A 27,549-nucleotide genomic window follows, 5' to 3' on the forward strand; every position below is an offset into this window, starting at 1 on the left:
TACAGCACACTTACTGGGTATCCAATCCTCCAAAAAGCTGCCACATCAAAAACAGAAACAAGTGTTACAAACTGGCTATCAAATTCATATGAGAAGATTTACAATTACTTCAAAGCACCTCAAACCAGACTTCGATAACATTCCCATATATATATATGCATACTGATCAAAACAATAAGCGCATGTCATGCAAAATATTGCAGTCTGCCGAGTGCCTTTCATGTCATAGTCGAGATGATACTGATTATTTATTGAACATCAAGAAAATCACATACATATCTTTCATCTCAAATATCAGTGTAATCTTTGCAACAAACTCTAGCATATTACACAGCTAAGTAAAGAAAATCTTTTATCGATCAGCTAAGATAAAAAAAAGCCGCTGCAAAATTATTCAAAATGACATCACCCACAGAAACAGCATACAGATTTGAAAGGAATTGGATATCAATAGATCGCCAATTTGAAAATATATATATATATATATATATTGTTCAATGAACCACACAGCATCATCATTCAAATAACCAAAAAGATGTTGTGGAAACACCCAACTCCATGTCAAAAATAGGAGATGAAGATGAGCCAATGAGGTCCCTAGAATCTAGAAAATATGAAGCAAGTGTCAATCAAAACACCCTTAGAATTTTAAAGCAAGCGTAAAGTTTATCACTTTGCTCAATGTCATACCAACTTTGGATGTTATACTTAAATTTCTGGCATTGAAAGCTCAAACTATATAGAAGGTTCTCTATAATTAGCTTTACCAACAATTTAGGTTGATTCTGTCAAAAAAATTTAAAAGATGATTAACTGGTCATATCAGTGTTCGGTAGAATGCCAAGGTAGCTAGAATTTACCTCTGCCTTAACAGAAGCCGCCTTCCTAGCACTAGGAGGTAGATACGCGGCAGGTTTCTGTGGAGGGTTCACTGGGTTCGATTTTGTAGCATTCTGGGAAGGTTTTGACCCTTGTCCTACACAGAGAAAAATCTATCATTCACGCAACAGCATATCAAGTAGATTAATGTATTGAATAAGCAGCAGACATGAGATCAAGAAACCTTGTGCTTTGGCTTCTTCAATCTTCAGTGAACCAACAGACTTCACAAGCTCAGAAATATCACCAAACCTGTCTGCTGATTCTGGTTTCCAATCAGCCTGAATGATAGATATTACAATGAATATTAAATAGGGGAACACAAAACAATACACGAGAAGAGCAATATTGGTCACACGAACCTGGAATAGTTTGTCGAACATCTTCTTGAAATACAATGAGCCATTGTGTTGGAAAATCTTTATCCTACATTATACCAAACCATGTATGATCAATTACTTGATTTACTTCTTCTCAAAAACAAGAGTAAATATTTGCTTAACAATTAAAAGTAAATCTGATCAATCAATTCAAATTACTGTTCTATTGCAATAGCTATAGTTGACTCTTTGGAGTCAAATTTACACAAGTTTAGGTTTTAGTTCTAGACAGTTGTATTTTGCTGAGAAAGTCCCCCTACCAAATGATAACATGATTGGTTTGCTTGTTGTTTGACTTGTTTCACAAAGATAATGGATTCGTGAATTTGACAAGCAGTGATCCACGATAATTTATTACTCACTCCATACCCTTTGGTTTTCCTCATTTTTCTCTATAGGATGTCCAAGATTGTCCCGCACTAAAAAAAAATATGAGAGATCCCCACTTCACTCTCCCATTTTGTCCCTTTTCAACTCTGCCCTTAAAAAAAATGCAACCTAATTCCAATGGGGCAAACAAAGGTGGGCACAAGGAGTAAAAGCATACATCCATATATTTAGAGGAAAACTATGTTTACTATCACTGATAAAAATTGCATACTGTAGACTCCAATTAGTTTACTATGAAATCGTAGCAGAAAGGAAGGGACATGCACCTATCACATTAGATGTTACATTCAAAAGCATTTAGAAAGGGAAAGGAAGCATTCGAACAAGGGACGTAATAGCAAGAACTTATTAATCTATTATTGTCATCAGCCAAGAAAATCAATCAAATGCTCATGTGATAACATGATTCATATTGGTGCTATTACCCAAAACAGAGAAAAGACAAGTTTACAAATAAATTAGACAATTTACAGTATATCCAAAAACAATAGTGGCCAATATGCAAGCCTCACGCCCACTTCCACTGACTTGCCCTTTTCCACATTCCAGAACAGGCAACAGAAGCAGAAGTGCCATAAACTTAGTCAACCTAGATGAGAACTACAGCACATACATAACACAAGATAATTAAACCTTTGCCTATATCATTCATGACAACGGAATAAAAAATAGCAGGAGTGCTCAGGTCAAATCATGATATCTCCTACTAAACTTAAAGGTGACTTGCTACATATTGGTAGCGTAAGAGCATCCCTTAAGATTACAATCAAAAGTCCACTAAGAATATTTCTATTCTGTTACAAGAATAAATCAGCATACCCATTATCAATCTGACGTCGTGGTGCTGTTGAAGCAGTCATAAAAAAGCAACCATTAGGTGACCATTCACTAACTACAGACCACTCAGCTTTAGTTGTTCCAAGCTGCTTTTTCTCAGTGCAATCCCAGAAAGCCTGAAATGTTTTCAAGGTCCATCAAAAAATATATAAAATATAAAATATAAAATTTTGCAGATGTATAAGCAGAACATCATAAAGCCAGATCTGTTATCCTTCAGCATTAACCTTGAATCAACTGAAGATCATATGTGCCTATCTACAACAATACAATCTCATGGGGCCAATTTACTACATACTCCAGGTCCATCAAAAAATATAATATGTAATTTTGCAGATGTATGAGCAGAACATCATAAAGCCAGATCTGTTATCCTTGAGCATTAACCTTGAATCAACTGAAGATCATTTGTGCCTATCTACAACCATACAGTCTCCTAGGGCCTATTTACTACATCCTCCAGTCAAAATTGCAGGAAATAAAAACAGAGGCCCTTAAAAACAAGCCTGTTTTAGGAACAATTAAGGAATTTAGTCCTAGCAATTTATCAGTTCAAATTCTAAGAAGAATCACAGAATAACTTTAGGCATCAAATGCAATTATGCAGAAAAGGAATATCCTTATAATCTTAGCCTATAGTCAGTAGTCACCAAACTCCACATACGCTATCATCACAGGCTGATGGCAGAGTATAATGTTTACCATGTGGCATGACAATCAAACAGCTTTTCTTACTAGGAAGGATAACTTGTACACAAATCACTGGCAAGTTACAGCTATTTTTTATAAGAATTACCGTTTATATACACAAAAACTAACTGTAATCCACTAATCCAGAATAGTTACCAATCTTCCATCCATTAAAAAATATTTTTTGAGTATAAATTAAACATAAGGAGTTTTAAATTGTAAAAAAGGTACAACTGGTTGTTTTGTAAGTGGGTTCGGTAAAATAATTTGCTTTTTTATGCGTGCACCCTAATTCTTGAGGTACTCCTGCACATTTAATGACATGGAAGATTACAGACCCTTCTAAAGAAAAAAGAAAAAAAAAAGTATGACACTCCATTTGATTTTTACCAAGAAAAAGGATGTGAAACATGATCAAACATTCAAACCTAAAAGAAGAAATCTTGCGAAAGTATGAGTACTGACGACAGAGGGGGAAAAAAGTATTTTAACAAAGCAAAGCATTAAAGATAGGCATTTGAGAGGCAAGAACAAGCATTTTCCAAATAACAGCTACAATGACAAGAACAACATCAACCACCCATTCCTGTACCAATATTTCAGGTATATGCAGCATTACCACTAACAAGCAGTGACATAAATTTACCAAAGCTGACAGCCAGTTTAACTACAAAAGCACAAAATGCATACCATATCACCAGGTAAGTTTCCGAAACCAGCCAAGCACAAAACTGAATGAGAGGATTTAAGGAAAAAGAAAAAAGAAAAAAAAAAAGGAAGAAGTGGGGGGTTGTTCATTAAGAACAGGAATAAAAATTTGGTGTATCAGCTCTACGAAGGATACATCTTCCCTTGGGATTCCATTTGATGGTGTTGTACGGACCTGAGCCAAGTTCAAGAAGTGGATTGCACTTCTTGTCGAATACTGTAGCTTTAGCAGGCATAACTAGAGTTAGGTCAAGGAACAGCAATACATTAAAAGGATTCCAAAGAGAAGTAAAAAACAATAATCTCATTTAAGAGTAAGGTGTATCAGCTCTACAGCTGGTTCAAAGAAACAACTCCTCTACATCTAGAAACTATTAATCACACACCAGTGTCCGAGCCATCTTTTCATGGACATCGTGTGAGTAAATCATTCTTAGCTCCAATGAAAGGATACATCCATAGACAACAGCAAACTCTGTACCAGTGTAGGACCACTGAACATCATGAATGGGTCCCTCCTTACCTGTTTATGCACTGAACTGATTAATTTTGTAAGCAAAGTTGAATCATATTTGAAACCATAAACATCAAGGTCACATACGAAGAGGTACAAGTCCTTCATGAGCTCCATCAGTTGTCAAGTAACTTAATTTTGACTCTCCATAGTAACTCTGGTTGGTTTTATCAACATCTGCCTGAGCCACAGCTAGAAGACCAGTAGAGCCATAATTCCAATGTAATTGCACAGTTGTACAACGAAAGAAGCTGCGTCGTGCAAGAGGCTGGCTAGAGGGGTCACTTCCACATGCAAATATCTGGACACTTGCAGGAACTCCCTAAAAAGGACATCAAAAATAGGAAAAGAAACTCATTTAAAAAACAAGACAATCTTGCAGGGGTAAAAAATTCTCAACTTATTAAAATCATGGGCCTTCTTCAATTGCCTTTGCACATTTAAAACTTTGTCTTTGTTCATAGGGCTATGTATCAAAGCGATGTTACTAACACTAAAGGCCCCTTTCTACAATTCCATTGATTCTGTTCAGCAATCTAACAAAGACATCTTATCAGTTCAAAGATAGTGACCAGTAAGCAACAAAAAAGGTACATGATAGTTTGCTTCAAGTGCAGAAGTTTGTTCAATATCTATATGGGACCAAGCATGCAGCAGACAATAGGCTATAGGTCAGAAATAAAGAAATTATATACGTAGTATGTAATATACCAAGCACACAGATATCCTGAAGTTTCACACGGAAAAGGATCTGACTTGGCCATGTATCTTCACGTTTAGATTAGGTAAGTTCCCAGCTCAAATATAGACCAACCTTGGATTCAGGAACAAACGTAGCAACGTGTGAACCAGGCATCTTGGAAAGTTGAACTGCTGCTACTCCTGGAACTCTGAGGCGAGACACGAATCCTTTTGATAAATCAGCTGAATCAAAAAACTGTATTTCATTTGTGACGAGCCGGCATGCAACAGCCTCATCAGAGCTGAATCGAATTGAAGGCCTGGACAGTACACAAACATTTCATTGAGAGGACATATGTTTCACCTACAGAACTTAGAAAAGAAATTTCAACATAACTACTTCCTCCGTTCTTTATTACTTGACCCGCTTTGACTTTTACACTATTCACCACCCCTCCTTTGACCGTCTTTTGTGAATAATATGTAAGGAAATATATATTCATGTAGGATCTTTTTAGATTCGTCTCAATAAGTACTATCATAATATAAAACTTTTATAATTTTTACTTATAGAGAATTGAAGTTATTGATCGTTAAAGTTTTGCATTGGCAAGCGTGATAAAAGAAACAGGTCAAGTAAAAAAGAACAGAGGAAGTATGTAATAACTAGATAATCTGAATATTTGGTATGTCGTTTTGGCACTCAGAGGGGGACAAGCAATGAAGTGGTGAGTTTGGATGGAAAGGATTTGACCATGAGTGAATGTTTTAAGTACCTAGGGTCGATCATCCAGAAGAATGGTGACATTGATCAAGACGTGACCCACAGGATTAAGTCAGGGTGGCTTAAATGGAGAGCGGCCACGGGAGTGCTATGCGACCGCAGCATTCCCTTAAAGTTGAAGGGAAAATTCTACAGGACTGCCATAAGACCAGTGTTGCTCTATGGTACAGAATGTTGGGCTTCTAAGAAAGAGCATATTAAAAAGATGGAGGTTACGGAAATGCGCATGTTAAGGTGGATGTGTGGAAACACTTTAAGAGATAAAATCAGAAATGAGGTTATTCGCAAGAAAGTAGGTGTGGCGGGCATTGTAGATAAATTAAGGGAAAATCGTCTGCGTTGGTTTGGACATGTAAGACGGAGACCCGAGGGTGCACCGGTGCGAAGAGTGGAAGAGTGGGACCATGGAGGGATTAAACGAGGAAGAGGGAGACCAAAGATGACTTGGTTGGAAGGAGTGAGGAAGGATATGAAGTGCATGGATTTACGTGAGGATGAAGTTTTGGATCGTAAGGGATGGAGGAGAAAGATTTATGTTGATGACTACACGGAATAATCAAATTTGGTTCATGTTAGCCGACCCCACTTTTGGGATTAAGGCTTTGATTGATTGATTGATTGATTGATTAAATAAGAAAAAATAATAAAAGAAGCTTGAATCTTGATTGACAATGGCGCAAAGGGGTCACACTTTACAAATGATAGGTTTAATAGCTTTAGGCTATTACTCTCAAAATAGCTTGAGGCTATAACTCTCTAACAATGGCTTTAAGCCATAACTCACTAAGGTTTCCCCAATACAAATTTCTGCCTATCTTCCTTCTACTACTCTCTACCTATTTATACTACTTGCTAAGCAAGTACAGCTTTAATTGCTGCATTTACTAATTCTTGTCTTCATCCCTAAAAGCCAACATGGTAGCTAATAAGCCAACATAACAACTACTGCAGCTTTAAGGTAGTGCTTTCCCTTGTGGTGGTGTGTTAGCCTACCCCTTCTTTTTCTGCTTCCTGCTGCAAGTGTGAAGAACAGGTGGTGTGTTGGCTTGATTCGTTACAAACTATCACTTTAGCCATTATATACAGGCTAAAATATATCAGTATACTTAAATTTTGTGACTTGGTGACACAAAATTCTAAGAAAGGACAAAATTCTAAGACATACTTCCTTGTGTAATAAGCAGAATCACAAGACCCATTAGACTGGTTCCAGAAACACGTTAGAAAATGCGGGAAAAAGACAAAAGGCTATTAATGGGGAGGGAATAAGAAACACAGAGACCATCATCCAACATGATAAATCAAGCCAAATTAAAAAAGGAAAAACCATTTCAGCTACCTACATAACCTGTGTATTTCTATAAGTAAACAGCCAACAGACTTCTAGCTTCCAGTAGAACATGTGAAAGGAAAGGGAACAATAATTTTGCACACAAGAATGACAAATAAATTCAAACAATCAAGAGAACAGAACTTGCTAATATAAACTGAAGTAATTTCAAGTCTAACATATATACCAGCTTGTTTTACTCATATTCTTTTGAGAAAAGTTATACACGCAAGCACCAGTCTCTACACTCCATATTGTCACATTTTTCTCCTGAGGCGACGCCTGTTTCTGAAATGTCTGAAGGTAAGTCCCACGAGGTGATATGTTTGCAGCAGCGAAGTTTGGAACTTGAATGGATCTGATCTCTTTGTAGGTCTTGCAATCAAAAATACTTATAACACCCTCGGGTTTAATCACCATTAATCTAGAGCCATCCTCAGAAAATGTTGCACTGCTGCAAGGAACTTTAGGTATCTTGACTTTTGGTTGACCATTGTCGAATGGCGGACCAGTCCAAATAGAAAATCCTTCTAGGTCTCGAACTAAAGGAAAGAACAACAGCAAATTTCAATGCCTAATCCCCTTTTAAATTCAGCACTAAACACATCTATAAGCATAAACAACGAGATACGCACCAAATAGTTCCAAAGGCGGTGATGCAACAGCAGCTGCCATTTCAGTTTAATTAAAGTTTCAAACTATTAACCAAAACCGCCCCTGCAAATACATAGCCATGTTATTGAAATTGCGCTAATATAAAGCTATTGTCTTAAACCTATCTAATCTAGCAATTACGAACATCTAAACACACAAGCAGAAAGCTAATTCATAGATTATTCTTTAATCTTTATATTCCACTCCTAATGAACTCACTAGAAATGACTAATCTAGTTGTTCATTTGCAAAACTCGATATCAACAATTACATGATCCACTTAAAGTAAAGTAATCTGCGCGACCAATTCTTCATATTAAATATATCAAGCTAGGACAAAATTTAAGCACATACATAACTTGGCATCAAATTACAATTATTTTCAAGAAAGACCTATAAATTCAACATTTTGCAAGAACAGAATTTAACGACATTAAAACAGCCAACAACAAGGGAGCACAGCAGCATTTGCTAGGAGAGCTGCCATCCCCTATCGGAGCTTGACTCGCTCTTATTCAGATTAGTCGGAGTCTAGTAGGCTCTAGATTACGCCCTTTACAGGACAAAATGCCCTCAAACACAAACTACAACATTACAACAAGAAGTCGAAATTCACAAACAGTTATCAAATTAAAAAAAGTGATCATCAAACATTAAATACTCCAATTAAAGAACAAATTAAAATCAAACCAACAACACATTAAACATACATACATACATACAAGTTTCACTAGCTGATTCTATCTTAAAGCAATAAAGTTCAGATCTTTTTTAGCAACAAAAATTGAAGAAATCAAATACAAAAAAAAATTACCCAAAGAATAATTATGAAATCAAATTAAATTCAGGTGATTAATGGTATGAAATGCAGAGAAAAAGAGACCTGATAGTCGCCGGAGCCGAGAAAGGGAGGAGGGGAATGTAGCTGGGTTTGTTGGTTTTGAGTCGTTTGAATGTAAATTAGAGTTTCAAGGTTGGACCTTTTATTAGCCCATTTTTCTTATTTGGACTTTAAAGAGCTTAAGCCCTGATATTTTAGAACATCAAATAGTTTTTGGGTCAGGCGATACCGTTTATGTAATTGGTATACACTAGACCCTAGTGTAGGTACCACACCCTACACCCCCCTCTAAACGATGCGTTTAACAATCTCCCTCATAATACTCACTTTCTGCAATTGTACAGTAAAAATCAAACTACCATTTATCTTTTTTCACTTTCTCTCTCCTCACCCATTTTCTGCATTTTCTCTCTCTACACCCATTTTCAGCATTTTCTAATCCAAAATTTTCAACAAACTTTGCGACAAATTATCCAAAAAAACTGTTCAACTGCTACATAATTCAACAAATCAAGGTCGAAATTCAAAGGAGTAAGTGATTTTGTTCATATTTAATTCGAAAAAGAGTATAAACCCTAATTTTTATAATTTATTGTTGCAATTATGCTACAGGAACATTTACTATTTTTAGTTTTAAAACTAGTAATTTGAACAAGTACATTTTGAATTTTGAGTATGAAATATTTCATTTTTTTTATTGCAGTATGAAGGAAATAGCTTCGGAGAAGAACATCAAAAAAAATGTGGAGAAAAGTAAGCATTAATTAAATTAGTTCGTAGTGGTTTTTTTTTTTAAAAAAAAAAAATTATAAATGTTCATTTTCATTTTGATAAATGTTCATTTATATATTAGTATACATCATTCACATGTTCACATGTTAATAAATGATTAATACAAATATTTATTTATATATTACTACATAGTCATTGTAAAAATCTCCTATTGTAGATCAAGAACTTTTAAAAGATATTAAAACTTATGGTATAGATGTTAACATTTCTACAATTCCGAGGTAATATATGAACATATACTGAATTATAAATGTTCATTTGTATATTTGAATCTATTTGAGTTTATATTTGACTTTATATGCCAAAATAAAAAATGTTCATTTTTATGATACGTTATGCACATTTATGAAATGCATAAATATTCATTCATGTGAGTTGAGAAACTGACTTATGCATACTATGAAATCTTTTTATCATATATGAAATTCATAATGTTCATTTACATATATAGTAATGTACATCAATGTAAGTATTATACTATAATCTTAGCAATTTTTATTGAAGAACTAATAAATTATATCTGTACATTCTTCAGTTTTGTTTTCAGAGCGAAGGAAACCGTTTCAGAGAAGAGAAACAAAGAATATAGTTTGCAGTTATTTTTGTTATTATTATTATTTCTTTAATTTTTTTTTTTATTTTTATGAATGTTCATTTTCATTTTGGTAAATGTTCATTTATATGTTAGTATAACGTCATTCACATTTTAATAGATGATAAATGTTAATTTACGTATTGATAAATGTTCATTTTCAATATACATAAATGTTAATTTACGTATTGATAAATGTTCATTTTCGTTCTTATTCATGATCAACAAGTAAATGCATTAATTTTAAAATGAATATGTGCATATACTTAAAAGTTCATTTTTATACTACTAATTAAAGCACCCAATTATATCATGAATTAGTTATTTTAACAAATTTAATAAGGAATTTCAATAAGAGTGTGTGCTATGTTGTAGTTTTCATGGAAATGATTCTTACAATTACAATAAGGAGTGTGTGCTACCTTCAAAAAATTTCAATAACAAGTACAAAATTATAAATTTTATACATTTTTCATCTATAATAATGCTCCTTAATTAAATGTTCAATTATAAATAATTGTATGTTCATTTACAACTATTAATAAAATATGTTCAGTTTTGAAATATTATATGTGCAAAATGACGTCACTTGGGGAGGGGGGTGTAGGTAGCAGAAGCTACACCGGGGTGTAGTGTAAAATTTTCACCGTTTATGTTGCGAGTAAAAGAAAACAGAGTAAGTATTTAGGCCCTGTTCTTTTGAGCTTATGGACAGAGCAGGGGTCAGCAGAGTAGAGCAGATTAAATTTCAGCATAGCAGATCAGATTTCAGGATAGTAGAGCAAAGCAGAGCAGAGCAGAGCCGAGCAGATCAGATTTCAGGATAGTAGAGCAAAGCAGAGCAGAGCCGAGCAGAGCAGATTTCAACATTATTATTAATACTATTATTAATGTTATTATTATTATTATTAATGTTATTGTTATTATTATTATTATTATTATTATTATTATTATTATTATTATTATTATTATTATTATTATTATTAATACTATTATTAATATTATTATTAATGTTATTATTATTTGCTAGAGGAGTGGGGGCCCAGATTGTATTTCGGCTTCCCACTAATTTATTGTAGGTTGTATGGCTTTTTTTTTGAGATATAATAATAATATTAATGTTGTTGTTATTATTATTATTATTATTATTATTATTATTATTATTATTATTATTATTATTATTATTATTATTATTATTATTATTATAATTATTATTATTATTATTATTATTATTATTATTATTGTTGTTGTTGTTGTTGTTGTTATTATTACTATTATTATTGTTATTATTGTTATTATTATTATTATTATTATTATTATTATTATTATTATTATTATTATTACTATTATTATTACTATTATTATTACTGTTATTATTACTGTTATTATTATTATTATTATTATTATTATTATTATTATTATTATTATTATTATTATTATTATTATTATTATTATTATTATTATTAAGTGCATATACGATTTAGGTGAGTGAAAACATAAATATATGTGTACCATATTTCACATATGTTAATAGTCGAAAGATAAAATACAATGGTTTACATATATTTATTTCACAACAAAATTAGAATAAAATGATTTAATGAGTAATAATGATTTTACTTATAAATTTGTCTTAATCATATATTTTTTTACCCTAAAATAAGGATTTTTTTTAAAATAACACCACATATTTTGAAAAAAATGGATTATGGCACCACCTTTTTTCAAATTTTGATTATAACACCACATAAAAACCCAAAAATTGGATTCCACCACCACTTAACGGATTCTTGGATGGAATCTGTTAGTGAGGCCACAATAGACACGTGTCATAAATTTAGTGGTTTAGAATATTTTCAAAAAAAAATAAAAAAGAAAAGAAAAATAAAAAAAAAATGCAAAACCTTAGCCCAGCCAAGCTCCACCACCGGCACCAACTGCCCAATCGCCGGCACCCCCTTTACCCGCCAAAACCGGCGGAACCTGCCCAACTATCCCTACCCCTCTTCCCCCTCCCCGAAAACCACCCCTTTCCCCAGAATCGAGGTTGCAATCGATGCAAACCACCGCAAATCTCAACCAAATTTCGAATCTCAACCCCTTCGAACCACCGCATATACCAACCACAATGCACTAGATCGGTGCGAATCGTTTTTTCGGTGGGTTGGAGGGGTGTGAATTGGTTGTGTACTTGTGTGTAGTGGCGGAGGTGGTTGCGGGGGTTGCTTGGTGCAAATTTCGTGGTTGGGGCTGGTGGATCAATGAAGCTAGGCGGAACTGGGGTGGTTATCGGGGAGGGGGGCTGGTTTCGCCGGTTTTGGTAGGGGTAGGGTGTGCCGACGACTGGGAAAAAGGGGTGCCGGAGGCTGGAGCGAGGTTAGGGAATAGGGATTAGGGTTTCAAGGCTGTCGGCGGCAGCTCATCGTTGCCGGTGGTGGGGCTGGGTTAGGGATTAGGTTTTTTGTTTTTTTTTTTAAAAAAAATTGGTTTTTTAAATTTTTTAAAAACCAATCAATGAATGACATGTGTGCTTAGTGGGTCCTTCTAACGGATTCCATCCAAAGATACCGTTAGATGGTGGTGAAATCCAATTTTTGGGTTTTTATGTGGTGTTATAATCAAAATTTAAAAAAAGGTGGTGTTATAATCCATTTTTTTTTCAAAATATGTGGTGTTATTTACAAAAAAATCCTAATAATAATAATAATAATAATAATATACAATGTACTACTTGAAATCAACCTCTTTTTTTTTTAATTCTTAAATTGTATGGAAAGATTTGAAAAATAATTCAACTCAATGAACTAAAAATCAATACCCACATACATATAATGTTTCTACACATTGTGATTCTAATATCAAATGTTTATAAAAGAAATTGTTATTAATTGTTATTATTATTTATTTTTTGAAAGAATTGTTATAATTATTAGAAATTATTAATTAATAATATTATTAAATATTAATTCTTAATAGTTTGAATTATTAAATATTAATAATGATAATTATTATTATTAATTATTATTATGATTAATAAATATTAATTATTATTAATATTAATAATTATTAAAATTATTTTTAATATTAATAATTATTATAATTATTCAAAATAATAAATTATTATCATCAATACAATATTAATTATTATTATTGAATATTAATTATTATTATTATTGTTATTATTAATTATTATTTGAAAATAGAGCAGAGCAGAGCAGTGTAGAGTAGAGCGAATTTCTTTTGAGCAGAGCAGATCAGATTTGATTTGAGCAGAGCAGAGCAGCTCTAAAGAACGGGGCCTTAATACGTAGTCACGTACTCCCTCTGTCCCATAATACATGACACAGTCAAACATTGCACATATGTTAATGCATTAGTTTGACTTTATTTTTATATAATTAAATATTAATTAATGAAAATTATTTTACAAAATTATATGATGAAACTTTATATTAAAACCTATCTAACAATATATTTTATCATAAAATATATTTTTATTATGTTAGTAAAAAAATATATGATAAAACCTAATGCATGACTAGTAAAAAAAAAAAAAAAAAAAAAAAAAAAAAAAAAAAAAAAAGTCTAACATCTCATGTATTATGGGACGGAGGGAGTATTAACATATGGTTGGTTATCTTTTGTTATCTTAATGTCATAAAATAAAAAAATTTAAAATAAGACAAACACTACAAGAAAAAAGTCTTTTCGTAACGATTATTTCGTAGCGATTGTACATTCGTTACAATATGCAAGTATGTTTGTGAAATAGTTAAGGAAGTCGTATCATTTTACAATCGCCATGGTTTTCCCGTATAAAATCAATACGGAATTGAAAACTTAATAATACATATTCACACTATTTTTACACATTTATATAATTTTGAGAAATCGTATCATTTACAATCGCCATTAAATCCTAAAAATCGATACGAAAAGCCTTTTCAACACTAGATATATAAATATTGTTTGACAAAGAATACATAAAATATGTCATAGCTTATTGGTGAAACAATTAATATAAGAGTTTGAGGTTGCATATTCGAATCTTGTAAAGATCATACGCATGTTTTTTTTTTTTTTTTTTTTTTTTTTTTTTTTTTTTTTTTTTTTTTTTTTTTTTTAAGAAAACGAGTTACACATTTGTAGCGATTGTAATAGCTACAATAATCACCACGATTGGATGTAGTTTTTCGTATCGATTATTGAGGTCAACCCCAACGATATTGAAAACCACTACCGAAGGCTAAGGCAACGGGGGATATTGTATCGAATGACCATTCGTTGGGAAAGCTTTTTGTCGCTATTACAATCGATACTAAATGTCAAAATAATCACTACGAAAAGGTTGTTTTCTTATATTGAAAATCCAAATAAAGTATAACAATTGTAAAAAATTCAAATATAATAAGTTCAAACATTAAAATAAGATAATTTCATATAAGTTCATACTCTTTCGTTTCTTTTAAATGCATCACTTGCAACGCGTAGAGTTTTAGGAGAGTAATAATATAAATATTGTGAGTAGGTGAATAATTATTACTTATAATAAAATAAGATGGGACCATGAAAGAGAAAGTATATATGTGAGTGTAAATATTTTTTTATTATTTAAGAGAGGACTTTGAAAGAGAGAAAAATGATACGGGGTAGTAAAATAGTTTAAGTGGCATAGTAAAATAGAGAAATGATAAAATATAGTATAAACTATAAAGTTACTAAATATAAAAATGATGCATTTTTTTTTTAAAAAAAAAAAAAAAAAAAAAAAAAAAAAAAAACACCCATAAATGAAAAGTGATGCATTTACTTAAAAATTAAGAGAGTATAAAGTAACATTAAACAATATTAGAATTTAGAAGAAAAAAAAAATGAACCAAACAGGGATGATATAATAAAAGAATTTATAATTGTGTAATTAAATTTCAAACACATATCAGTTAAAATAAAATCCTTGTATTACATACGCTATTATTAACATAAACCAAACTACAAAAATTAAAATATTATAAACCAAAGAAAATTCACGTCTACAATGAAAATTAGCGAACTTTGTAATTAGATCAGATGGGATAATCACATATATTTGTTTTTCTTAAAATTTTTAAAAGGTTCATAAAAGAAAAGGTAATGAAAATTAAAAAGTTTATACTGCATTAAAATACTTTGCAATCAATAGATTTTATAATATATATATATATATATATATATATATATATATATATATATATATATATATATATATATATATATATATATATATATATATATATATATATATATATATATATATATATATATATATGAAAGGAAAAAAAAATTGAGACGGGAAAAACATAAAGGTGAAGCTGACACATGTACAATTTGAAAAAAAAAATGATGTCAGCAATTGTTCCTTTAGTAATATTTATTTATAGATGGTAAATCAGTAACCGTTTCAAGAGTGTAACATTTTGAAGCAAATATTCAATAAACCAAATATTATACTAGCATTTTTTTTTCTAAGCGAGTTTAGTATCAAATATCAATTAAAAAATTATAGAGTCATTTTTTCAATTCTATGAAGTACCTTTAAAGAAGAAATACAACCGTGAGTAAAAATTAAATATACTTCATTTGTTTCCCTACCTCCAAGCATTTTTATAGTTAGTGGGTCTTGATCTCGTAACCTCGAAATCACAAAATAAGTCCCCACCAATTCTACCAAACTTTTGCTTGATAATTTTTTGCACCCCATTACGAGAAGAAGAAGAAATAAATAAATAAATAAAACGTCTTTGATACGGGTAGAATAACAGATATGGGCGTACAAATTACGAACAATATAATACATGCGACATACCTTCTCTACTAGTGGATGAAGTTCCTCCTTGTTTTGATGGGCAATGCCCATCCTTTTTTGCTCATCCATCCTAAGAGGAGAGACAACATAAAAAGAGTTATAAAATGTTGTAGATTCCATCCAAGTAATAAATGAGTATAATTTCTATTATGAGCGAGCCATAAAATATGATGCTTAAGATTACTTTATGTTTTTATGTTCATGTGACAATGACAACCTACCAAATAAATATATACATTGAACATTATTATTTAAATCAACCATATATTATAAGATTAGCTAGATATTTTTTTAATAATAAATTATGGTTAAATAATAAAACATTAGTTATCTAGTACACATACACATGACACATCAACAATTATGTCCCATTATTATTGTTGTTACGTGCTAAATTAAAGACATCATTTTCTTGCATTATCCAAGTTGTTGCTCTTATCCAATGCTCCAATTATTGTTCTTCTAACCACAAGTTGGATGTGTTATCATCCCATTCAATTCCTCTCTTTTTCCTTTTTATCTTACTATGATGCATTGCCCATTTTCCTCTTATGTTATGAATTATGAAAGCTACCTACGTTGACTATTACTATATTTTATATTATTTTCTCCATTTTAAATTTTTCGAACTATGAACTATCTAGACGTATACACTATTCAGACATTTCTTCTTTCTTATGTATCGTATTTTTGTGATTTTAATATAAGATAAAATTTTAGGTTAAGTGTAGCCCAAATTTCATAAGCCGAACAATTTTGTCTCATACTTTATAGAAAATTAAACCATATTAAGAACTTGACGAAAAACTCTAGAAACAATGGGTGTTCGTAAAGCTTTTAGATACACGTGTAGTTAGTTAAAAGAGCATGTGTGCATATTTTTCCACTTAATTCATCCGTCGCCTATAAATATGACATGTTGAGCGTTAGAGCAAGTAATAATCCACCTACACCCTTCAAGGCTCCGATCCCCTTATACACTCTACGAGTGTCTTTACGAGTGTTTTACCGATTTTTCACGTTAAATCTCCCTTTTCATTTATCTTTCTATTAATATTTCAATTTCTATATTTTTATTTGCTTCCGCTACACACTCACTACAATAACATAAAATTTAAAGTTAAATTTACATTTTGGTAAGCCAGAAACTCAAATAGTGCAATTATACAATAATATATACGAGTAGTACGTAGCTCTTAATTAAAATAATTATTTATAGTGTTAGTATTATATTATGAAATTCTAATTATTGCTTAGCAAAAATTCAAATTATACGGCGCTAGTTGCCCATATATAAAACTCATAATTGACGCAAGAGGTCAACGGAAAGAAAACAACTTCTTGGAGTGAAAGTGTGTAACCTTTATTTGCTCTCTCACCCAAATTTTTGATAAATTAAATAAAAAAAAAAAAAATTAAATTGCAAAAACAAGTACGAATATTGGATGGCTTTGAGCCTTTGAGCCATTGACAATGCATTATGCATGCCATTGTCTCATGTCTCACACAAATTAATTGTTATATATATATATATATATATATATATATATATATATATTTGAAGAGCAAATTTAATTAATATCTTGAGCCAAGGCTCCCGCCAGCCCCCCCTTGGCTCCGCCCCTCAATATGAGGTCATCTCATACTAAATTACTAAGCTAGCGAGTATAAAGTATCTCGTTATTAAGACAAATTACTAAGCTAGTGAGTATAGAGTGTTCCGTTATTAAGAATCAATCTAACTTGGAATCAATCAATACATTAAGTACCAAAGTTGTTATAGTTTTTCTTTGTACTAACAATATTATGTTTGAGACAATTATAGTATAGTACCAACAATATTTGGAGCACCTTATTTGAATTCATCATGCACCATAAGATTCTACCTAAAACCTCCATAATGCTCAATTTTCCTTAATCAACCAAACACAACCAACAAGGCAACAACCCTTTCACAATTGGAGTAATACTCCACATAGTCAAATCACAACTAACAAGTATTGTATTTACCAATGTGCATAATAAAATAAAATCAATCAAGCTCAACTAACATTCATCAATGGGTAAAAAATAATAATAATAATAATAATAAATAAATAAATAAAATAAAGTAAAAATAAAAATAAAAATTGGTAAAATCAATCAACCCATATTTTAGGTTTTATCTTTCTTAGCTTGCGAGAATTTGGGGTTATGATTTTAGGTTTTCACAACAAATTGATTTGTTGATGGAGATTTGTGTGATATCATAAGATTCATAACATTTGTCATTTCTGACCTTTTGGGGTGTCCATTAATTTTTAGTTTGGAATTAGACCAAATTTAATTCGAATTAAATTTTGGTTTTATCAATTTGCAAACTAATTTGATCCAAAATTTTCAACAATAAAATATGATCCAATCAAAATTAAAATTCAATTATTTGGATTCAATTCAGAATCCAATGGAATTAAAAATACATTGCAATTTTTAGGGCATATCACGATTATATTAATATAAATGCAATTACAAAATAAAATTAGTTCAAACCCATTAAATCAATACAATTCTTGAATACATAATTTTACATGATAAATATAGATAGTTCAATTCAACATCAAGTCATCAATTACAAACAGTACACCCGTTCATATTTCAGTAACTTCGATTTTTTGGTTCCGAACATGGTCAATCCGATCCACTATGAAAATCTAAATTTTAAAAAATTCAATTTAATCCGAATCAACAATTCAGTTTGAATTATGTTTGTTTTTGGTTTTATTGAATAAAATGAATACCCCCTACTTTCATTTACGTAGTACAATAAAAATACTACCTCCTGAAAGTTCGACTCACTTACTATTCATGTGGTCAAAATAAAATAATTTTGATCACATTTATAAGCTATACAATATAAATGAATTAGCTTGTGAGATCTTATTAGATTTCCCTTATTATAAATAAGGAAATGCTATACATAGCCATTAGGGTTACATATAAGCATTAAATTTACACTTGAAAATCGTAAAAAGTTAAGAAATCATCAAAATATAAACAGTAATTACACTAATTTACGCGTGTTTTTGTCATGAATTCCTAATTTTATACAATTTTCAAGAGTATATTTAATGCTTATATATAGCCCTTAGGGCTACATATAACATTACCCTATAAATAATCATATCAACTTTTTATAATTTTCACTTATACACAAACCGAGTCATTCATGGTCAAGATGTTCATTGGAGACCGCACAATTGCAAATTGAGTCGAACTTTTAAAAACGAAGGGAGTATAATCATATAGAGTATCATATTCTAGCTCAAAAACATAACAAATTGGTATACCTCCATGTGAAAGCCTCAATTAGCTGAGGTGAAAGAGACTAGAATATGGAAAAACACCTTCTTTCTCTTTTTTCTTTCTTTTTTTTTTTTCTTTTCTGGGAGAGGTTTAAAAACTAAAAACATCAAACCTCGTATTCAACTATCATGGCCTTTTTTTTTTTTTTCCAAAAATTTAATATGGCTCAATTTGACATATTAATTGATTATTGTACTTGAAATTTTGCAAGTCAAACTTAGCAAAATTTGACCATCTAATCTTACTAGTACAGAGTAGGATTTTGTTTAAAATGTCTAAATATGTAATTCCAAAAATTAAAAGAAAATACTCACCCTTTGTTGAATAATTAACACATTTTACTTTTTTCACTATTCATATATTAGTTATGACTAAAATTACCTTCTTGTCAAAAAAAAAAAAAAAAAAAAAAAACTAAAATTACCTTATTAAAGTATGTGCTTAAATATTTTTCACTTCGAATTGAAGAATCAAAATGAATTTCTTTTTTTTCTTAATCGAGTAAGAAAAATGTTACTACAAAATGTTGAAGGTCTAATTGATTGTGTAGATATTTTAAAGAGATGTATTCGTGAAACTTTATCATATTTGTACATACATTGAAATGTTAAATGAAATTATAATGGCCCGTGGCCAAGCTTTCAATTTTTCATTCCACATGAGTTCGATAAGTGAGAGAGAAATGTCATGTAATACAGTCAATTTTCGTATGGACGAAATATAATATATTGATATAAATCTTATTTTTTTTGTAAAAATACTTTATTTATGTTACTTTTAATATAAATACATATATTCTTCCAAGTATGGACATACAAAACTTAATATCAAAAGGATTTCTCTTTTCTTTTGTCAACATTTTACACCTGTTATTACAGTCAGCATCATGTCCATTATTTTGTTAGAGAATCATATCTCTTATGAGTCTTATCTTATCAATATCATTAATAAGGTAACATAAGTTTAATATGAAAATTAAAAGTGTATCCATCTTATCCAATTTCAAATGGCTAAAATCTCAACCTAGCTAGATAGTAGATACACTACTCTTCCAATTAAATTTGGATCAAGCTATCACATTATCTTTATTTCTTATCAACAAAAAACCTTAAATTTATACCATTCTAAACACAAACACACTTCTTTTCCTATTACTGAGTTTAGTTCGGATCGAATTATCGTATCGGGTCAACTTTTTTCCTCCATTGGTAACTCCAAGCATAACAATATGCACACATTCTAGGTGAGCAACCACCAAATGAACAAATGACACAAGGCCCACACCATATCTAAAAATGTAGTGTCCAATATCAAAGTGGTCAAATCCCAAATCAACAATAGCTCAGCTTTTCAGGGCAGTTGTTGCACCATCTTTCATACCAATAACACCATCTTCCTTTAGATATTTTTTTACAACTCCCCAAAAACTGTAATTTTACAAACAAAACAATTAATTTTATTAACTAATTAATTAATTAATTAATTATTAATTAATTAAATATTAAATTAGATAAATAATTTAAAAACTCACCCACTTTCGTAAATTCCGCCTCCCACCACCCACTTCCTGCCTTTTTATAGCACCATTCTATTCCCATTTTTATTCCCAAAAAAAAAAAAAAAAAAAAAAAACTTTTTTTTTTATTCATATATAAAACCCAAACTCCCCCACTTCATTTCCTCTGCTTTCTCCCCTGTTTTTCTCCTCTTAATTCCCCTGTTTTTCTCCTCTTAATTCCCCTTTTTTTTTCAAATTTTTTTTTCACAATTTTTTTTTTTAAAAAAATGGTGAATGATTTCATGGTGTGTGTGGATAGAATAATAGCTACAGCATGTTTACATTCTTCATCTGGGAATGAATTAGAAGATGGAAATTCTGGGGTTCATGAAAAAATTGATCAGAAAAAAAATGAAAAAGAAATTAACAATTTTAATAAAAAAATAATTAGTAGTTCATCTTCAAGTTGTTTGCTTCAGAAAGAGTGTAGGATTTGTCAAGAAGAAGATGATGATCACTCTTTGGAATCTCCTTGCGCTTGTAATGGTACTTTGAAGGTCTCTTCTTTTTCTTCTCTCCCTTAATTTCTTTTTTTACAAACTAAAAAAAAAGTTTTAATTTTTTTAAATTTTGAAGTTGAATTTGTTTTCTTATCTAGTTCTGATGATTTGAATAGTTGCTTAGAATTGTATTTAGTTATTTTTTTAGTATGAAATTGTTACTTTGAGTGTTTTTTTTTCTAATTATTTATGAACTTCTTTGTTATTTCCAAAGTTTCTGGGGTATCTTTATTTATTTTTTTTTTAAATTGTTTGGAAATTGATTTATCTACTTTGTTTTTGCTGTTTGGGCTTTTTTGATTTTGAATTTGGAATTTTCCCCTTAATTTGTTGAATTTTTGTATACATAATTTTTTTTTTTTTTAAAAAAAAAAAAAAAAAAAACCCTTTTTATAAAAATACTTGAAATGAATTTTTAGTTGAATTACTACGGAGTAAGATTTTTTTTTTTCACTAATTAATTTTTCTGACCGTTTGAATTTCTGGGCTTTCAAGCTTGAAATTAGTCAGCTCACTAATTAATTTTTTCTGTCCGTTTGAAATTCTGGGCTTTCAAGCTTGAAAATAGTTTACATTGTTGATTAATTTTAATTCCAAGAAACTAATGTTGAACTTGACCGTCTCTTTTTCATGTAGTTTATTTATTATCTTTATAATTTTAATTACGGAATATAATATTGAACTCATAAATCCCAAAATATCATCGCCTCTTTTTTTTTTTCCACCTTCAAGCCAATGAGGAAAGTTGTTAATATTCTTTTTTTTCTTTTTTTTTTTTGCTAAATGACTTTTTAAAGCCGAACTACTCCCGAGTCTACGTGAACGGTATCAGCTTGATTTTGAAGCAAAACGGAGTGGATTATTATCTATTTTTTGAGTGAAAATATTAATTTTTTATAATATCTACTCCAAGAAAAGTATTCAATTGTTGTCAAGGGTTGACAAAAACTTGTAGATTATACGATTAACAAGTTGTGGATTATATTAAAAGTTTTATCCGTGATGATTGGTTGTTCTCATGTGTTTAATAATGGAAGTAACTTTTAATTGCATTGTTTCTTCTGTGTTAAGCTTCCAAATTCTATTATTTTGTCCCCTCTTTTGAATAGATTAATATCAATTTGATTTGTAGCCCGCCTTAAATTCATGATTACTTGTTTGCTGATCTTGTAAATCATGATTACTTGTTTCTCACATCAATTACATTGTGTTTGGTGTTTGGATAGTGGGGTTTCGAGTGGAGGAAGAGGGATGGATCCATTTTCCGTAATTTCGTTATTCGGAAAGTAATTTGGTTGAGTTAAGGAAGTCGAGGCAAGGGAATTCTAGATGGTACTAATGTGAATTGGTTTGTTGTGAAATATGAGTGTGTTTGTCATTATTTGATGAGGATAAAGGACAATGTGATCAATGATCAATTTAGTGAATGAAATCACATAAAAGATAGAAAAAGTTTGTCACTTTGTAGTAGTATGTGTTTCCCACTTGTAAATGGAAGATAATTACTTAATAGACTTACTTATGAAGTAATGTGGATCTATTTCCATACCTTTTTAACAAACTAAGCCTTTAATTTGAAAGCTTTGGATGGAAAGAACACCTTTTCCTTTTTGTCACTCATGAAGAGATGAGATTTCCATTTCCCCCTCTTTTTATTATTCGTCTTTTTCCCTTCAAAGTTGTTATCCAAACATAATGTAGTCCGTAAATGATTTCATCCTTTTTTTAAAAAAAAAAAAAATCTCATCTTTGTCTTTCTATGATTTTTTTTTTTTGTACATGATGGAATGGTACTAAAATTGTTGGTCCCTTTGTAAACAGTTTGCTCATAGGAAGTGCATTCAGAAATGGTGCAACAAAAAGGGTGATATCACCTGCGAGATATGCAATCAGGTCGGTATTGCTGATCTTTTGTATTTGCTAACTTGATATGTTGCTAAATTATTGATGATTAAAAGAGCGTTTCCTGTGTTGCAGGTGTTTACACCCAATTATACGCTCCCACCAAAACCTGTCCCTGATGTCATGGCAGTTGATCTTAGGTAATACTGAATTTTGGAGACTTCGCAAGTGTCTTTTATTGGTTATGTCTCGCTTAAGATAATTGTTCGGGTCTAATGTTAAAAGAAAGTATTAGTGAATCTCCAAGTTGAATCTTCTCTTACTGTACGATAGTATTGTGCCACATTCAATCGATGCTCTTCAACATCAATTATGTCATACCATACCAAGTTATAATATAGTTGTTCTGCAAGAAATATGAGCATATTCTCATGGTGATCACACTATTTTGGCTGTCAGTAGTTCCATCAAACAACGTTAGGTACAATTATTTCTTTTGGACATACATTTGGCATGTGTTGTCAATAAAAAGTTTAAACTTTTTGACTATGTACTATGAAGTCAACAGACTCAATCATATTCTAGATTAATGCTAGTATCAGGAAGATTATGGGGGTAACAAGTACCTGATGAATGAATGACATCAGTAGGGAATGTGGTCCTGTCTAAATTAGGCAGTGGCCGGCCTTTAGGAGAGTGACTTATACCTCTAACATCTTTTAGGTTGCTATGAAGGCTGTAGTTATTTTTAATGTTTTGTTGGGTCACATTGGATTTTTTTTGTTTTTTGGTCCCTCGGTTGAAGCCACTAAGAGAGTTCCAGTTGAGGTGAATCTCTGAAATGCCATTTTCTAGTGGTCTTGGGTTTTCATGAATGTCGTTGAAGGAAAATGATTACTAGTGTTTGTTAGGAGGTCCATTTCATAGGTGAACAAGGATTTTTGTGACCTTGATCATTAATTAGTTAGTGTAAGCTATAAAAGCTTTACATTTATAATTGAATGATACTATGATAGCCAAGGCCCATTGGATTATTGAGTTATTCTATTTTCCGATTAAGATGTAAATTTTGTGTTTTAGGGAGACTGAATATAGAAGCAATATTTCTTTTCTAATTTTAACTGGTTAGAGGTGATGCATATTTTGACCTCCTGGGGCTTGCTGTTTGTGGGATTAGTACTGAGTGGTGGTGGTGGATTTCGCCTTTGTTATCTTACAGTATTATCTTATGGTCGCTTAGGTTTTGCTAATCTTCTCACATTTTCTTCAGTGCTGTTTTGTGAGCTGCCATAATTGGAATAAAGCCTAAATTATTGAAGCCATTGTTTTTAAACTTTATCTTGTAGTCTGTCTCTGATAATCTGATTGCTTTACGAGAGCTTGGTCTTTTTTATATGAATAACTGCTGTATTAATCTCTTGATTGCTTGCTTGGTGTATCTATTTTTGCAGTCAGGCTTGGGGTCATCATTTTGGTTTCCGTGACCACCATCTTTTGGCTCTAGCTGCTGCTGAGCGTCAATTACTGGAATCAGAGTATGAAGATTATGCTGTTGCAAATGCTGGCAATGTCACATATTTGCGCTCAATAGCTATCATTGTATGACCCTACATTCAATATTGTGTTCTTTTATAGCCAGATTCAATTCTCAGTTTTCTTTAATGTTAAGCCTTGAGATATTTATGTATTGCTTTGCTTTTGCAGTTGATGTTTGTCTTGCTAATCCATCAAGTGTTGATGATTACAAGAGATTTTGGGCTGATGCAAGGGTATATGACATTTTTTCATGTAAGTTTTGTAAGATGACTATGTCATCCTATATAATCTTGTAATTTGTGGGACATGTTTTGTCTTGCTGTTTTTTAAATTAAGGATATGCAAGTTTAATGCTGTGCTTTTAACAAAACTTGTTTTCTGTGAAACAATCTTGCAACTCAGATCTCGTGTGGTCCTATCATAGTATCATGCTCTTTAATTGGCGGGACAGGTTTCATTGGGTTGGGAATTGAAAGGTCGACATGACATATGACACTGTACTTTTAGAATGTTGAACTGACTTTTAGTTAGCTTGGCACTTGGCAGTATGCATTTCTGTAACTACCCAGAACCAGTGGTTCTGTTCTTGTGGTTTGGCTGTGTTATGGAAGCTATCATGCATACCAAAGACAAACATGTTATATGCTGTTGTGAAGTATTTACTTCTTCATGTTGTTCAAGAGTTTAGGACTTAACTGTTGGTTATGCAATGCAGTATGAAGTTTCCTTCCTCCAGCTTGCTGGCTTTCTTCTTCCATGCTATGTCCTGGTCCGCTCATGGTACATCTTGTACACCAGGAGGAGACGACAGGTTAGTCGATTGTTTGCTTTTATTCAAGTCTTGTGGTTGAAACTTCCTGTCCTATTCCTTTTGCGGGTTGTTTGTTATTGTGGAAAAAGGAACTACTTATATTTAAAGTCCCATTTCTAAATCATCTTGCTACATACTGATTTTATTTACCTTCTGGTCATAATTTTTTAATGCTCGGGTTATTTGTTTTTCTCTAAGCAATTAAAACTCCATTCTTGCCATTATTTAATTCTTCTTTACGCAATAAAATCATTACTTGGGTTCAGCATTTAAATCTTTTTTGGGCAATGAAACAGTTCTCTTTGCCAGTGGGAATAAAATCTGGCATCAACTACCTATTTTCTGCATTTATTAACTTTACTAGCGGAGGAAATTGCCTTGCATGTTCAAAATGAGTATTTTTACGGGTGTAAATTAGGGATTTTGGTGGCAGCGTTGAGATGAGGTTCCAATAATTATCTGATTAATAAGATCGACTGTCAGAGTTAGAGAATAAGGATGATGAAATTAATTACCATGTTGAAGGTGTCCTGTGGTTTTAGCATGATTATAGAATCTTAGTTTCTGCTTTTATCCATCTTCTTAAGGGAACCTTGGCTTTGGGAAGAGTTCATTGGTTTAACATGAATGGCTGTCCGATAGTGACATTGCGCAAAGAGAGTAGTCTTGTCTATACCAGTTTATGTAGTTTTCCACCATAAGTGCAAGAGGAGGGGTATTCGGGTATTTAAAGTTTTACAGGATACTTGAGCAAGAGACTTCTTATTATAGCTATAATTATTGTAGTCAAATCTGTAAATGATTGACATCTTTCCAGGTGAGGGAACTGCTGCAGAAAGATAATTAATCCATAGTGTAGTCTCGTTAACTGTTAAGGATGTAGAAGTGCGCTGTTGTCTAATTCTTCTTCATAGTTAGACATTTAGCAGCCATTGCTGAGTTTTTCCAATCACCCTTCTGGTTTCAGCTTTGATTTCTTTGTTCCTCATGTCTTTCCTTAAAGACTATCAGCAAGCAAAAGACTTGAAAAGGTTGCATATGCTCTCCTTTACCTCTCCCCTCGTCTCTTCTCATCTTATCTTATGTGGTACCTTGCTGAATTTATATAAATGAACACCAAAATTAAGTTGCTATCTGTCTATGTTGTCCTGGGATGGCTGTCATACTAAAGAGATTTATTCTGCTATTGCCTCTTAATTTATGCTAATATGCTGCATGTCTGCATGTGTTAGTTGCTAAATCTTCCTTTCTGATTTCAGGTCTGAGCTATCAACATTGACGAGTTTTAACCAATGTTTGAATTCAGACGGTTTTACTCCAACAAAGCAAGAGGTATCAACTGCATACGACTTGTTGATTCTCTACATAGCACCATCTAGATTTCGCTACCAACTTCTCCTGCTAGTTATCATACTGGTTTTCTCCTCCTTAAATATGTAGGGCAGCACTCAAACAAATTGTAAATGTGAAACTCGAGTGCTTTAGGCTATTAAGCTCTTTCCCCCTCTTTCTCACTTCTCCTCCCCATGGTTTTCATGTCAATCTTTTGAGGACATTGTAAAATGATGTCAGGGTTCTTTGTAAATGTTGCGGAAAATGTCAATTATCGGAAAGCCTGGTGATACTGTGACGAATATTTGAAAATGCCCATTTTGGCCAATTCGAAATTGAAATCCAAAAATCAAGGTTTGGATATGTGTTGTCTTTGTTTCTTCTACGAATGCCTTGCATCCTATCGAAAGCTTGTTGTGGAGTTTATCTGTTTATCTAATCAATTTCAAGAAGTGATTTCGTGTTTTGTTTGTCTTGTACCTAAGTCGGGTGTCTAAGGCTCTAACCTTTGGCACTTCAGTAGTTTAATATGTTCATGGTGCACCAAATGAATATTAACAATAATATCGATTATTCGCGACTAGAGGTGGTTATTGGGTAGGATAACCCAATGATATTAGGGTCAGGGCCAAGCTTAAAGGGCTTTTAATGGACAGAGCCTTTAATGGGCAGGGCCCTGATTGGACAGGGTCAATATAAGGCCAAAATGTTTTT

General features: G+C 31.6%; 2 protein-coding genes across 3 annotated transcripts in view; one reads left to right on the forward strand and one right to left on the reverse strand.

The window, feature by feature from the left end:
• LOC145631877 (eukaryotic translation initiation factor 2A-like) overlaps positions 1-27,549 on the reverse strand; it is a 156,547-nt gene that overhangs the window by 493 nt on the left and 128,505 nt on the right. The window contains exons 1-13 of one of the 2 annotated variants that reach the window (XM_081684096.1): positions 8,731-8,802; positions 7,829-7,910; positions 7,381-7,735; positions 5,213-5,399; positions 4,486-4,720; positions 4,339-4,407; positions 4,021-4,122; positions 3,867-3,907; positions 2,469-2,602; positions 1,242-1,305; positions 1,064-1,160; positions 861-976; positions 15-37 (exon numbers count right to left, since the gene is read on the reverse strand). In XM_081684096.1, the coding sequence (XP_081540222.1) occupies positions 15-37; positions 861-976; positions 1,064-1,160; positions 1,242-1,305; positions 2,469-2,602; positions 3,867-3,907; positions 4,021-4,122; positions 4,339-4,407; positions 4,486-4,720; positions 5,213-5,399; positions 7,381-7,735; positions 7,829-7,868 (1,463 nt within the window). In that variant the 5' untranslated portion in view covers positions 7,869-7,910; positions 8,731-8,802. Of the gene's footprint in view, positions 1-14; positions 38-860; positions 977-1,063; positions 1,161-1,241; positions 1,306-2,468; positions 2,603-3,866; positions 3,908-4,020; positions 4,123-4,338; positions 4,408-4,485; positions 4,721-5,212; positions 5,400-7,380; positions 7,736-7,828; positions 7,911-8,730; positions 8,803-27,549 lie in introns of those variants that run through there. The other variant, XM_081684097.1, reaches the window with a different exon arrangement.
• On the forward strand, positions 20,877-27,220 carry LOC145631869 (uncharacterized). Its single transcript, XM_081684083.1, has 7 exons — positions 20,877-21,311; positions 23,136-23,207; positions 23,292-23,356; positions 24,608-24,755; positions 24,861-24,944; positions 25,408-25,503; positions 26,763-27,220. The coding sequence occupies exons 1-7, from the start codon at positions 21,042-21,044 to the stop codon at positions 26,766-26,768; spliced, it is 741 nt and encodes a 246-aa protein (XP_081540209.1). The 5' UTR covers positions 20,877-21,041; the 3' UTR covers positions 26,769-27,220.

The sequence above is a fragment of the Chenopodium album genome, chromosome 5 (genome assembly GCF_948465745.1).
Source record: "Chenopodium album chromosome 5, dcCheAlbu1.1, whole genome shotgun sequence".
NCBI lineage: Eukaryota > Viridiplantae > Streptophyta > Magnoliopsida > Caryophyllales > Amaranthaceae > Chenopodium > Chenopodium album.

Coding starts and splice junctions, on each gene's coding strand:
- LOC145631869 (XM_081684083.1), top strand. CDS start 21,042: ATGGTGAATGATTTCATGGTGTGTGTGGATAGAATAATAGCTACAGCA. Junction 23,208..23,291: donor CCTGCGAGATATGCAATCAG/GTCGGTATTGCT, acceptor CCTGTGTTGCAG/GTGTTTACACCCAATTATAC. Junction 24,756..24,860: donor TGCGCTCAATAGCTATCATT/GTATGACCCTAC, acceptor TTGCTTTTGCAG/TTGATGTTTGTCTTGCTAAT.